The following is a 14,636-nucleotide window of genomic DNA, read 5'->3' on the forward strand; positions in this document are numbered from 1 at the left end:
CTGTGTTCTCTTCTAGGATTTTTATGGTTTCAGGTCTCACATTTAGGTCGTTAATCCATTTTGAGTTTATTTTGAGTTTGGTGTAAGAAAATGGTCAAGTTTCATTATTTTGCATGTAGTTATCCAGTTTTCCCAATACTATTTATTGAAGAGGTTGTCTTTTCCTCATTGCATATTCTTGCCTCTTTTGTTGAAGATTAATTGACCATATAATTGTGGGTTTATTTTTGGTTTCTCTATTCTATTCTATTGATCAATGTGTCTATTTGTATGCCAGTGCCATACTGATTTGATTACTTTAGCTTCGTATTACATCTTGAAATCTGGGATTGTGATACCTCTAGTTTTGTTTTTTTGACATTTCTTTGGCTATATGGAGTCTTCTGTGGTTCCAATGAAATTTTAGGATTATTCTAGTTCTGTGAAAAATGCTATTGGTATTTTGATAGGGCTTACACTGAATCTGTAGATTTCTTTGGATAGTATAGACATTTTAACAATATTTGTTCTTCCAATTCATGAGCATGGAATATCTTTCCATTTGTTTGTGTCATCTTCAATTTCTTTCATTGGTGTTTTATATTTTTCAGAGTACATGTTTTTTACCTTCTCGGTTAAGTTAATCCTAGGTATTTTATTATTTTTGGTATTTATTATATTTGGTAAATGGGACTTTCTTAATTTCTCTTTCTGCTACTTCATTATTAGTATATAGAAATGCAGTGGATTTGATTTTGTATCCTGTGAATCCATTTATCATTTCTAGTAGTTTTTTTAGTGGAGTTTTTAGGGTTTTCTATCTATATCATGTTATCTGCAAATAGTGAAAGTTTTACTTCTTCTTTACCAATTTGGATGCTGTTTATTTTTCTTGTCTGATTGCTGTGGCTAGGACTTCCAGTACTATGTTGAATAAAAATGGTGAGAGTGGATGTCCTTGTCTTGTTCCTGATCTTAGGGGAAAGCTTTCAGTTTTTCCCCATTATGTATGATGTTAGCCATGGGTTTTTAATATATAGCTTTTATTATGTTGAGGTATGTTCTATCTAAATGTACTTTGTTGAGAGTTCTTATCATAAATGGTATTTATTATCTTTTTGACATTGGCCATTTTCATGGGTGAGAGGTGATATTTCATTGTGGCTTGATTTCCATTTCCCTATTAGTGATGTTGATCATCTTTTCATGTACCTTATGATTTCTTAAAAAGTTTTTATGCTGTGACATTATTAAAAATACAATTTTGGGGGTGCCTGGCTGGCTCAGTCAGTGGAGCATGTGACTTAGGGTTGTGGGTTTGAGTCCCACATTGGAAATAGAGATTATTTAAAAAGAAAAATATTTTTAAAAATGCAATAAAAATGAATACAATTCTATGTTTTCATGTAGTATTAAATTTTATATTAATAGATTTTTAAAGAACAGTTTTAGATTTACACAAAAGTGGAGCATATAGTACAAAAGTTTTGCCTCCCACCACCTAGTTTCCCTTATTATCAACAGCTTACATGAGTTTGTTACATTTGTTACAGTGAATGAACCAATATTGATACATTATTGTTAACTAAAATCTGCAGTTTACATTAAGGTTAATTCTTTGTATTACATAATTCTATGGATTTTGACAAATGAATAATGTCATGTATTTACCATTAACATGTTAATTGCCATTAGCACATAGGATATTTTCATTGCCCTTAAATTCCTGTGCTTCACCTATTTGTTATCCTTCTCCTCTACATCCTGTTCCAACCCATGGTAAACAACTTATTTTTAAATTTTGTCTATGTAGTTTCGTCTTTTCCAGAATGCTATATAGTTGAACTCATACAGCTTTTCCAGACTGTTTTTTGTACTTAGCAATATGCATTTAGAGTTCCTCCACATCTTTTTTGTGGCTTTATAACTCATTCCTCTTTTCTTGCTGAATAGTAATCCACTGTATGGATATACCAAGTTTATCCATTTAACTTGAAGAACATCTTGGCTGCTTCTAGTTTTTGACAAATAGGAATAAGCTGCTATAAACACTTGTATGTAGGTTTTTTGTGTGGACCTAAGTTTTCAATTCATTTGGGTAAATATTTTTGAGTGTAACTGTTGGATGACATGAGAAGACTGTTGAGCTTAGGTAATTAACTACCTAACTATACTACTTGCATTTCTGCCAGAATAAGTGAAAGTTCCTCTCGCTCTACATTATTACCAGTATTTGATAATTGTCAGTTTTTTGGGTTTTAGCTATTCTAAAGCTATGTAGTGATATCTCATTGTTATGTTAAGTTGCAATTCCCTAATGATATATGCTGTTGATCATATTTTCTTTTTTTGGCCACTTGTTTGTCTTTTTTAATAAGGGGTATATTCAGATCTTTTGCCCAATTTTATTTGGGCTGTTTTTTTAATCACTGAGTATTATTTGTGTATTTTGGATATGTGTCTCAGATATGAGAAAAAATATTTTTTCTATATTTTCTATTTGTGTTTAAATGGTTAAAATTTTCATGTTTAAATTTTTGTTCCATCTGTAGTTTATTTTGGTAAAGGGAATTTCCAGATGGCTACCAGTTGCTCCAGGACTATATCCTGATTAATCCATCTTCATTTTCACTATTTAGATGCTACTTTTTTCATATACAAAACACCCTTTTGTTTTTGGGACTATTTTAGGGCTTTTAGTCTTTCCATACTGTTTTATATAACAGTACCTTAGGTTTCAAGGTTCCCCCTTCCAATATACTTGAGTATATGATACTACTTCATCAATACCACTCTCCTTTTTCAAAATTTCTCAAGATTGTCTATGTCCCTTTCTTCCCATCTGTCAAGTTCATATTTAGCTTCCAAGATCCACCCTTAATCTTTACTCCCTTGTTACCTCTATACCTCTTCTGTCACTACACTTTTTTTTTTTTCTTACACTTTTCACTCTGTATTGGGATTCATGTTTCCTTCCTGTTCTCTTCACTAGACTGTGAGTTGTATGAAGGTAGAGGAAATATAACCCTGGGTAATTTACTTAAAAACCAAAACCCAAAACAGGATGCTTCAAATGCCTCATTTGGAATATCCTATAAATTATGATATAAAAACAGTATGTTTGAATTATGAAGATTAAATGAGTACTCACCTGGATCAGTACCTGGCATATAATAAGCATGCAATAAGTAATTGGATACTACAAGCTACTAATATTATTAATTCTAAATTTTCTGTGTCTAGCATTCTATTAGATACTAAGTTCTCAAGAAAGGTTGACTCAGAAAATGAATGAATATATAAATACATGAATAATTTATAGACCTTTAGGATATGTTAATTCCCTGCTTTAATAAGTTCTAATATCCATTTCTATGGGCTGGATAGCTTTTCTCAAAACCCACTCTTTGTGTACACTGCTGGACAAAACTAGTTGTAAAGTATTTTGTCAAAAACTAACCTTATGGAAAGCAAAATCAGTTCAATAGCATTTAGTGAATCCCTCCTGAAGAGCTACATGAGGGAGATGCAAAGTTATTTCTCAAAAAACAATCAGATCAGTTTTTAGAGAGGAAAGTATTGTCATACAGTTCAAATACTGCTATTTTCAAAAGAAACAAATTCCCATTTGATTTTTAGTACTGTCTTCAGAGGGGAAATTTAATTCTTACTTTAAAAATTTATCTATGAGGTTAGGAGAAAAGTATAAAAGTTAACAGTAAAGAATCTCCCTATACCAACCTGCATCCTCCCAGTTCTCAGAACTCCTGTAGACAACTGGAGTTTTCTTATGTGTCCTTCCAAAGATTTTTTTAAGGCATAAACAAATGTTTATTCAAGTTCCTCAACTCCTATTTTCCACTAGTGGTAACATATTATAAACATTATTCTATATCTTGAGTTAAAAAAATAATATACATTAAAAATATTTTCATAACATTAGGTAAACAGCTTCCATTCTTTTTTTTATACCTTGTAGCACTATTCCATTATGGATGTACCACAATTTATTTAACCAATATACTTACAGACATTTGATTTCAATCTCTTGTTATTAAATATACTGTGACAACAAATAACTTTTTAGATATGTTGCTGTACTTAAGATAAATTCCTGGGATTGGAACTGCTGGGTCAATGGGTACATGCATTTGTAATCTTAACATATACTGACTGCCTTCCATACCAATTTATACCCTAACCAAAATATATGAAAAATGGACCATTTATCATCCTGGATGGTATGCTATTAAATCACTTATGGCCCTTCTTGTATATCAAATATATCAGGGTTATGTTTCCTTGTGGTAGGGATGGGGTGTCAGAGATTAATAGGAGGGGTCACAAAGAGGAGTAGTTATACTGCCAATTTATTGTCTCAGTTGTAAATCACCCTTCTTTGCCCAACTTTGTGACACTGAAATGGATCCTTTAAACATTTTCTTTGGAACATCGGTCTTTTTCAACAGAAGGCACAGGAGTGATACCACAAGGCTATTGTGCCAAGACACCTTTCTTCCAGATTCCAGCGTCCACTATAACTTTTTAAGCATTGGAGCTCAGCAGCCGGACATGTCTAGTTGCATCCTCATGCTCTCCCTCCCCAGCTACATACCAGCTCCAGCCTGCCCTCTGGCAAGATCTCCTACCACTCCTTGACACAACTGCTATTGTAACCACACACTTTTCAGAAGTGTCTGAATCTCACTCAGCCTTTTAGGGAAAGAGACCTCTAACTCCTCGTTCCCTTAATGTCTACCCTCCTTCAGCTTAGGAGTAGTAGCTGCTTTTTTTGCCCCGCCTTTTTTTTCCTTTTTATCATTTACTTCCTACCAGCTAACAATTTCATGTATTTTCCTTGTTTAAAGAGGCAATGTGATTTGTATCTCCTGAGTGGACCCTGACTAATATGACATATGGGGACACCTGCACCCTGATGTTTATAGCAGCAATGTCCACAATAGCCAAACTGTGGAAGGAGCCTCGGTGTCCATCGAAAGATGAATGGATAAAGAAGATGTGGTTTATGTATACAATGGAATATTACTCAGCCATTAGAAATGACAAATACCCACCATTTGCTTCAACGTGGATGGAACAGGGTATTATGCTGAGTGAAATGAGTCAATCGGAGGACAAACGTTATATGTTCTCATTCATTTGGGGAATATAAATAATAGTGAAAGGGAATAGAAGGGAAGGGAGAAGAAATGGGTAGGAAATATCATAAAAGGAGACAGAACATAAAGACTCCTAACTCTGGGAAACGAACTAGGGGTGGTGGAAGGGGAGGAGGGCAGGGGTGGGGGTGAATGGGTGACGGGCACTGAGGGGGGCATTTGACAGGATGAGCGCTGGGTGTTATTCTGTATGTTGGCAAATTGAACACCAATAAAAAATAAGTTTATTATTAAAAAATAAAAAAATATGACATATGGGATCATTTTGCAGAAATTCATTGACTTGTATTAAAAAATTGTGTACTTTTTGCAGGTCTTATTTTTGGTGTATAATTATCTGAATTGATAAATACACTGATAGATGTGTATCATTAAAAGATCACATACATATGACCGCTTAGTTCCTGTTATAGATGTTTCTTGCTGATTTTAAACTAGAGAGTCCATATTTGAGCAGGGCACATCTTTTAGGGGGTCAAGGTATTTCAGTTTAATCTTAGAGTGTATTTTTTGAAAATAAATATTTCAAAGCAGGCTTATTCCCCATTTTACCCCAGGACTTGGCAGTGTCTGGCTCATACAGGTGCTCAACTAACACATGGTAAAGTATAGTATGTATTGCTGACATATAGTAACCTTAGCATGTGGTTATCAATAAGAGGCTTAAATCTGCACGGGTTGACCAGAATGATAGCCTAACCTCTGCTGCATGTCCAAACTTCTACAGTGATTCAACTGTAAATTTTCTCTCTTCCCTTTGCTCAGAATCTTTGCTCCAGGAAGGCAGTTAAATAAGATATTTTATCACTCTATCATTTCTAATGCGTGTATGGGGTGACAGGTAACGGAGAAGAGGAAACTCTGAGATCCCAGGGGACCAAAGGAAGATTACGGGCAAACAAATGTCTACTTAAATTGGCATAAATTTATTTCTCTGTAAATCAAAGTGTTGTAGAATGTTTCCTCACTTGAAATTCTCATAATAACCAGATATAGGTTTTATAATCTTCATTTTATTGATGAGGAAACGAAGAGTCTGAGAGATAAAGTAACTTGCCCTACAAATAAGTATCAGAATATGCATCTAGGACTATCTGACTCTGCCACTTCTCTGCTAGTCTCTCAGATGAGGGTGATGAAATAACCTAGAAAAAATACAATCCTTATGGATGGAAGGGTCTTTATTTGATGTACACATTCTAGAAGACTTTAATCTTCAGAAACTTCTTAGTATCTCAAAGGAAGCAACTTGTTATTTTTTTTTATAAAGATTTATTCAAGAGAGAGAGAGAGAAAGAGAAAGAGAGAGAGACAGGCAGAGAGAGAAGCAGGCTCCATGTAGGGAGCCCGATGTGGGACTTGATCCTGGGACTCCAGGATCATGCCCTGGGTCGAAGGCAGGCGCTCAACCGCTAAGCCACCCAGGCATCCCAACTTTTTTTTTTTTTTTTAAGATTTTATTTATTCATGAGAGACACAGAGAGAGGCAGAGACCTAGGCAGAGGGAGAAGCAGGCTCCTCATAGGGATCCTGATGTGGGACTCGATCCCTAAACAGGGATCATGCCCTGAGCCAAAGGCAGATGCTCAGCCACTGAGCCACCCAGGCATCCCCCAACTTGTTTTTTAAATGTGTTTCTAACCCACTTGAATATACTTTTAAGATACCCTGTAGCATGAGGCCACCCACATATCTTGTATGTGGTTGCTTATCTAATCATAGTTCAAGTGGCTGAGTATACATTTTAAAAAATCAAAACATAATTGGAATTTAGGCTAGCCTGCTTGTATTAAGACAATTCCTCTTTAGTTTTTTAAAATTTCAGATTTTTACTAAAAGAAAAATCTAGTATCTTGATAACTAAAATTTTAAAAAATTGGTTAGGTACAGAATTAACAGATTATGCTTTGGAAATTGTTCAACAGACAAAGTACACCTAGAGAACATAAAAATTCTTTATTTAACCTAATCCAGCCACTATTGAGATAGTCTGCTATATTAAAAACAAGACGTTTAAAAAAATTACAGCACAGTTAGCAAGGCAGTGACTAATTAAGTCACTAAGTTTAATTTTATATTCTTCACAGTCATTTGATAATCATGTACTGATGAACAATATTTTCAGCCACTTTGGAGATAAGTTAACTTCTGCAAAGAAGAAAATTCTACTAGTTGTCACTGAATTTTATAAAAGAGGTTTAAAACATTGAAGTTTATAGAAATAACACCGTAAAGCAATGTGAAAATAAATGGGAAAACACAAAATATACCCACCCAACCCAACTGGAAAACACAATATACCTACCCATCCCAAAGTCTACAACATCCCTTTAATCTGTCTCCTAACACCATTCTCTTACCTCTTCATTCCCTTTTCCTAGAGCATGAAAAGACTACTTAACAATTAAGAAACAGCTACTGCTCTGTAGGGCCTGTCTCAAGCCTAAAGTGCCTCTGTTCCTTTCTCAGTTAATCCTAGAAATGGTCTTCTGAGATAGAAGTATTACTTGTATTTCAGAGATGAAGAAAACTGCAGCTGAGAGACAGCCAGTTGGCCATTGTCATACATCCAGTTAGTAAAAGCAGAATCAGAATTGGAACCCAGGTCTATCAACTTTAGTCAGCTCTTAAGTTGTTCATAGTGGTATAGGTCACCTTTCTGAAGACTGGTATGTGGTACTTTCTGAGCTAAGGTTTTTTAGATTTAAGAGTGTTAAATTCCAGGGCTAGAGGCCTCTCTGGTTCCCAGGCACTTGCAATTCCCTCCCCACAGCCCTAGAAACCCCTCCCTGCTGCACCCACCCCCCAAAAGGATTAGAGTTGTTTTTCTGGCACTCATGAGCCCTGATGCCAGTAGATGTAAACAGCTACTCCCTCCATCTTGGCCACAAAGTAGTAACTGGGGAACGGTGTGCTTGTATAATTTTATTAAAGGCTGCCTAAAAGTTGTTCTATATAACAAAATTATGCAGGAAATATCTACTATGTCTTTCTTATATTGAAAATTAAAGAAAAGCCAATATATTTTATAATTACAGCTATATAATCTAAGTTATTTTTATATATAATCATAGATTTTATATTTCCCCTTCAGAACTATAGCAGTGTTCTTAATAAGGCTCACTGTCAGTCAAATATTCCCTTCCTCCCAAAATAATTACAACTCTGTTCAACAGCCATTCACATAAACTTTATAACACAGAATTAAGACATTCATACTATAGAAAGGTACCAGTCTTAAATTACTAAAGTTAACATACATTATTGCAATCTAACATAGCTCAATCTATATTTGCTACACTCCTAAAAAGAAGTGGCCACTTATCAGTAAGGGAAACGTTAATTATTGTCATGCATTAGATACTGTGAACAAGAAATTCAATACAGTTTTTGGAACTATCTTTTAAAAACTTAATTTTAATTAGTGAAAATAACTGCAAGACCATCCAGATTGCTGAACAACATTAAAAAGGCCACTATTAAAGATGGCTTAAAATAAATAATTGCTTTTTAAAAATGAACATAAAACTAGTTACAGTGATTAAGGTGCTAACCTCATCAATATGACAAGCAATTAAAATCTAAAAATGTTAGTACTGGTTTTTATAATAAACTGATTTAAGCCAAAAACAATAACCTCAATATTTACTCAAGACTTCTTGTTTTCATAATTATCTCCTCACTGACTGGTATAAAAACAAAGAGCTCAAGGCCTCACCTTGGTTTACTCACTGCTGGTTTTCTATCTGTTGAAACTAGACGGTAAACTGCATAAAAGCAGGAACCAAGTCTGTCGTGTTCACCATTGTCTCCCACAGCACTTTGTATAATGCCTGGGCAAATAGGAGGTGATCAACAAATACCTGAATAACTGAATCAATGAAAGAGAAGAGTAAAAGAACTTTATTGATTTTTTTTTTTTTTTTGCAAATCGTTCTCTGTGCTCAAACTACTATAAACTGACAGCTCTAATTTCTAGAAATATGGATTTAAAAACCTTACTCCAGTGATTGAAGGACCTGATGACTCTCTCCCTCTCTTTTACACACACACACACACACACACACACACACACACACACACGGTAATTATGACTATATGAGTCAAAATTACATTATGAACTATGAGATGTCAACATTATATAAATAAAATTTAATAGTGAAAAAGTGATTTGGAAGCCCTGTGAATTTTTACCCTACACATTTTGGAGGACGTCACATGGGTTCAGAAAAACACAACAAAATCGCATTTGTTCAGATAATAATTTGAATGTTTACATACATTTTTGGTTTGTTATTTTTTATAACTAATTTACATATCCTCATATTAACATATACTCCTGTTTAGCATGTAATCAAATTATGCCAGTGAGAAAAATCCTCATAGTACCTTCATTGAGTTGCTGATTCTAAGAAAACACTGAACATGAACACGTACAAAAGAGGCATTTGAATAAAACAGCATGTGCATTTTTAAATATTTGCACAGTTTGATCTTTACATTTCTATCTGGAGAAAATATGAACAAAACCCAGGTTTACCATGCTAAGATAATGGTTCAGATGACTGCCATAAAAGAAGTACATACAAAACAATGAAAACAAATCACAACCTCAGGTTCCGTGATTACTGAGAGGATTTCCCCTGCCCTAAGTGCTTTATTATATTTCTTAAAAATATGAGCAGCAGCTTATCATAAGTCTCCACTACTGTGCATTAATGATGGAATCAGAACAACACAACAGACTCATTAAGGATGAAAGGACTGCAGAATAACTAGAAGTCAAAGTTTTATGCTTCTTCTTGCTCTGGATAATTTAGAATTTTGCGGTGTGCCTGACGTAAATATTGCTGTTGTTTGAAGTAAACCTTGAATGCTCCTTTTATGGCAACAAAAGCAATTCCACCCTAAAATAAAAAGGAAAATTAGCTTTTTATAATGCAGATTTATTTATTTTATTTTTTAAAAGATTTTATTTATCTATTAGAGACACAGGGAGAGAGGAAGATTGAGAAAGAGAGAGAGAGAGAGAGAGAGAGAGAGAGAGAGAGAGGCAGAAACACAGGCAGAGGGAGAAGCAGGCTCCATGTAGGGAGCCCGATATGGGACTCAATCCCGGGTCTCCAGGATCAGGCCCTGGGTTGAAGGCGACGCTAAACTGCTGAGCCACCAGGGCTGCCCTATAATGCAGTTTTATAGAAACATAATAAAAATAATTTTACTTAGATCATAAAAGACATAGCCATTGCTGCTAATTCAGATGAATATCACTTTTCTACTAGGGGATAAAACAGATGGAGACACTACACCTAACAGAGACACTTTTTCTGTTCTCCTATGGAGTAATCTCCTTAGCTCTACATCCAGTCTGATGTAACAGGGAGAAGGCCTGGGCACAAGTGCAGGCTGCCATCAGAGGGGGAAGTGAGAATAATAATATCAACATCAATATGTACATCAACACAAGGGCTGACTATGTGTTAGCACTTCAAATGAATTATCTCATTTAATCCTCCCAGTAATCCTGATATAGCTACCAATATGATCTGTATTTTGCAGGCACATATAAGTCAAGAAATCTGAATTACGTCTTCAGCAAACCAGTATCTGTGATAGGATATGACTAGGCAGGCTGACCCTAGAACAGAAGCTTGTCGGCAAGAGGGATGGGTGTGATAATTCATGCCTCTTCTATGACAGATGTCACCCACACCATTGTTCTGGAAGGTCAAAAGTAATGCAACAGATCATCCCCTCTTTCTTGTTATTGGATGACAAGTAGGATCAAACAGAAACTTAAGGCACAGGACCCACAGAATGAATATTTATATAGTCTCACTGGGGTTTCTTTTGAACAAACATACAATTCATTCTCTTTTGTATAGTCATTCAAAAAAAAAAAAAAAGTACTGTTAAAACCATCTTACCAAGATTGTCCTTTGTAAATTAGAGTTAACACTACTGAACATCAGTTTACCAACTATTGTCGCAATAGTAGGAAAGACAAGGGCTCCACACAAAATTCGGGTGGCAGAGACGTGATCTGCTAAAGGATTAGCCTCAGCTGGAATTCGAGGAACAGGACAACCAATGCCTAGAGAAAATGAAAATGCAGAGTATTAGTGCTATTAAATCAGAATAACAAAAATATCTTCGTATGCTAAGATTATTCCACAAGATTAATTTGGTATGCTCATTATAATCACAATTCAGGACCTTACCTGGAAATATACTGTTCAAAATTTGTAGTTTATTCGAGTATTTGCGCCATAGTCTAAGCACGTAGTCTTCCCAGCGTATCATCTTGCCTAATATCAGCATGACAGGAATAGTAGGAAGTCCAATTAAAAGGAATAAAGGATCAGCTCTCTCCATAACATCCAGACCTTCTTTATGGCCTACAACCTGTGAAACAGACAGCATTTGTTAGAATCATTTCCTTATCTATGAAGAGCTGCATGCTTGAATTGAATCCATCTTAGAGGAAATGCTAAATTTTGAAAGAATACAAAAATAAAAAATTTTGGGCAGCTCGGGTGGCTCAGTGGTTTAGCGCCACTTTCAGCCCAGGGCATGATCCTGGAGATCAGGATCTCTGTGTCTCTTATGAATAAATACATAAAATCTTTAAAAACAAACAAACAAACAAACAAAAAAAAAGTTTTTAAAACCAAAATAAAAGTTTTTAAAATAAACTGGAACGTTATCAGTCCTGATTTATTTATAACTTTATAAATAAAGTGTCTCATTCAAGGGGAAAAAAATCTAAGCGATTTCATATTATATTGGAATAAAAGCTTTAAAATGTGGTTGACTCACACTGATTACAAATCAATATAGTGGAGGGGACTTCTGGTTCTTTTATTCCTCTTATTTGGTATGGTTAGATTGGACTATAATTTTAGATCCTATATGTGCTCCAACAGAGCATCTGTTTTCCTGCTTTTCCTACTAGGGTAGCACAGCCAGACAAGGGGCAGGACCAGCCTTCAGGAGATGGACTGAAAGCTCCCTTCTCTTTGGTTCTTTCTCCATACTCAGTGGTGTTGTCTGGGATAGAGTGATTTTTCTGGCTGGCTAAATGCCTGTTCTACAGGTCCAACTCTGTTAAAATGCAATTCCAAAGTTGAGATTTTGGGGACTGCAGTAGTTTTTGTTATACGTTCCAGTCATTTTTTTCCAATCCAGGAACCCTAAGGTGTCTTATTTATGGGGTAATGAAGCTAAAACAATTATCTGGGTCTTGGGTCTATTTCTCAATTCGGTTAGATCCCAGAGGGCAAGAAGGACACGATTCGTATTTGTGAATCTCCATACTTCACCCTCTCAGGAAAATCCTGAGGACTATCAATCTTGGCCTTCTATTTCTCTCAACATCTCCATTTTATTGGTGAGCTTCTTACTTTTGATGGGAGAATTTCCCTGAAAATTCTTTCAAAGGTCTGAAATGATCTTCCCTTTAGCCAAAGTCTCAATTGCTTCCAAATTAAACCTATTACTCTGAGTGATTAGTCTTGGCAGTTATGACAGAAGAAGGAGACTATTTCAGAATCTTGGGCTTTTACCCCACTCAGGTATCACACTGTAAGGACCGCTTGCGAGAATACTACCATAAAGACTCCATATAGTTTGGATCTCACCCCAGGGCCAAAGGCGGCGCTAAACCGCTAAGCCACTGGGGCTGCCCCCATATAGTTTTTCTGATCACATTTTCTTCCAACCAGCAAGAAAAGATTGGTTAGAACCTTATCTCTATCTTTGAGAGGGAGGAGGTAAAAGGAAGGAAGGACAGGCAAGGAGGAAAGGGAATAGAGAAGATAGGGAAAACTAAGAGCTGTCAGGGACACTCAGGAAAACAAATTCATGAAAAAGTAAATAGGTTTTAAAAAAAATGAGATACTCTATGTCACAGATTTTTTTAAGTGGACTACTATAAGGAGATGTGAAATAAGGTCAAGCTGAGAATAGTCAAACTGAAATTCTAGACAACACACTCGATCCAGGTAAAAATATCTTACAAACATGTGGGGAAGAGCCAAAATTTATGCTTTTAAAATCTCAGCTGGTCCAGGCTTGTACTTCATTAACTTACCTAAATACATTGTAATATTAAAGGACAGGAGGCTAACCTCTTCCAAGTGCTCAAAAAACGTGGTATAGGTACCTGATACTCTTCTGTGTCTCCATGCAGAAACCTCATACCTTGTATGTGAAGGATGATTATTCTGAGTTGCTCTAAGGTGTCTGATTCACAATATAGTTGACCCATGAACACAGGTTTGAACTGTACTGGTCCACTTATATATACACTGATTGATAGATACTGTACAGTACTGTTACTTTTTCTTCCTTATGATTTCCTTAATAACATTTGCTTTTCTCTAGTTTATTATAAAAATACGGCATATAATACACATACAAAATGTGTTAGTTGATTTTACGCTATCAGTAAGGCCTCTGGTCACAGTAGGCTGTAAATTTTTGGGGAGTCAAAAGTACCCATGGATTCTCTACTACATGAAGGAGGGTTATCAGTGTCCCTAATCCCCATATTGTTTAAGGGGCTACTATATTTCATAAAACCCAATCCCATACTAGGGGCATACATGGATTAGCCCAGAGATTGTGTTTTTACCTATGCCTTTTCAGGATATTCTATTTTTATATCATTTTATTATTTGATCACTTTATAAGTGATCACTATATTGATACAACTATGTGATTTAAATATTCTCAAAGTGCTAGCAAATAAATTCAGAAATCTCAAAAATTCTTCTGTTGGGTTATACTATTCTTTTTATTTTTTCCCCTTTTTCAAAAAATATTTTATTTATTTATTCATGAGAGACACAGAGAGAGGCAGAGACATAGACAGATGGAGAAGCAGGCTCTCCGCAGGGAGCCCAATGTGGGACTCGATCCCCAGACCGGGATCATGCCCTGAGCCGAAGGGAGACGCCCAACCGCAGAGCCATCCAGGCGTCCCTATACTATTCTTTTTAGAATTTGGGGTTTAGAAATATAAAGCAGAGTGAATATTCATAGAGACTGTAGTAAGGGGCAGCCCTGGTGGCTCAGCGGTTTAGTGCTGCCTTTGGCCCAGGGTGTGATCCCGGAGATCCAGGATCGAGTCCCACATCGGGCTCTGTGATGGAGCCTGCTTCTCCCTCTGCCTGTGTCTCTGCCTCTATGAATACATAAATAAAATCTTAAAAAAAAAAAAAAAAAGACTGTAGTAAGGGTCAGTTTATTCCTCATGGGTAGTAGTACAACCCTTACAACCTGGTATCTAAGAATGAGGAAACAAAAAAGGAAATAGAGCAAACAGTAAGCAAGAGACTCACTGTCCCACCTGTTACATCTAAAGTGAAGAGAGATGCTTTGTACTCAAGCGGCACTCATCATGCATACAAACTTGCATGCGTGTATGTATACATTCATTTTACTGAATACTATGTGTCAGACTCAGGCCTAGGT

General features: G+C 35.8%; 1 protein-coding gene across 1 annotated transcript in view; it reads right to left on the minus strand.

The window, feature by feature from the left end:
* Window positions 1–7,100: 7,100 nt before the first annotated feature.
* Window positions 7,101–14,636, minus strand: part of MARCHF5 (membrane associated ring-CH-type finger 5) — a 51,128-nt gene continuing 43,592 nt past the window's right edge. The window contains exons 4-6 of the mRNA XM_072806128.1: window positions 11,381–11,564; window positions 11,087–11,253; window positions 7,101–10,066 (exon numbers count right to left, since the gene is read on the minus strand). Coding sequence (XP_072662229.1) covers window positions 9,950–10,066; window positions 11,087–11,253; window positions 11,381–11,564 — 468 coding nt within the window. The 3' untranslated portion in view covers window positions 7,101–9,949. The remainder of the gene's footprint in view (window positions 10,067–11,086; window positions 11,254–11,380; window positions 11,565–14,636) is intronic.

The sequence above is a fragment of the Canis lupus genome, chromosome 29 (genome assembly GCF_048164855.1).
Source record: "Canis lupus baileyi chromosome 29, mCanLup2.hap1, whole genome shotgun sequence".
NCBI lineage: Eukaryota > Metazoa > Chordata > Mammalia > Carnivora > Canidae > Canis > Canis lupus.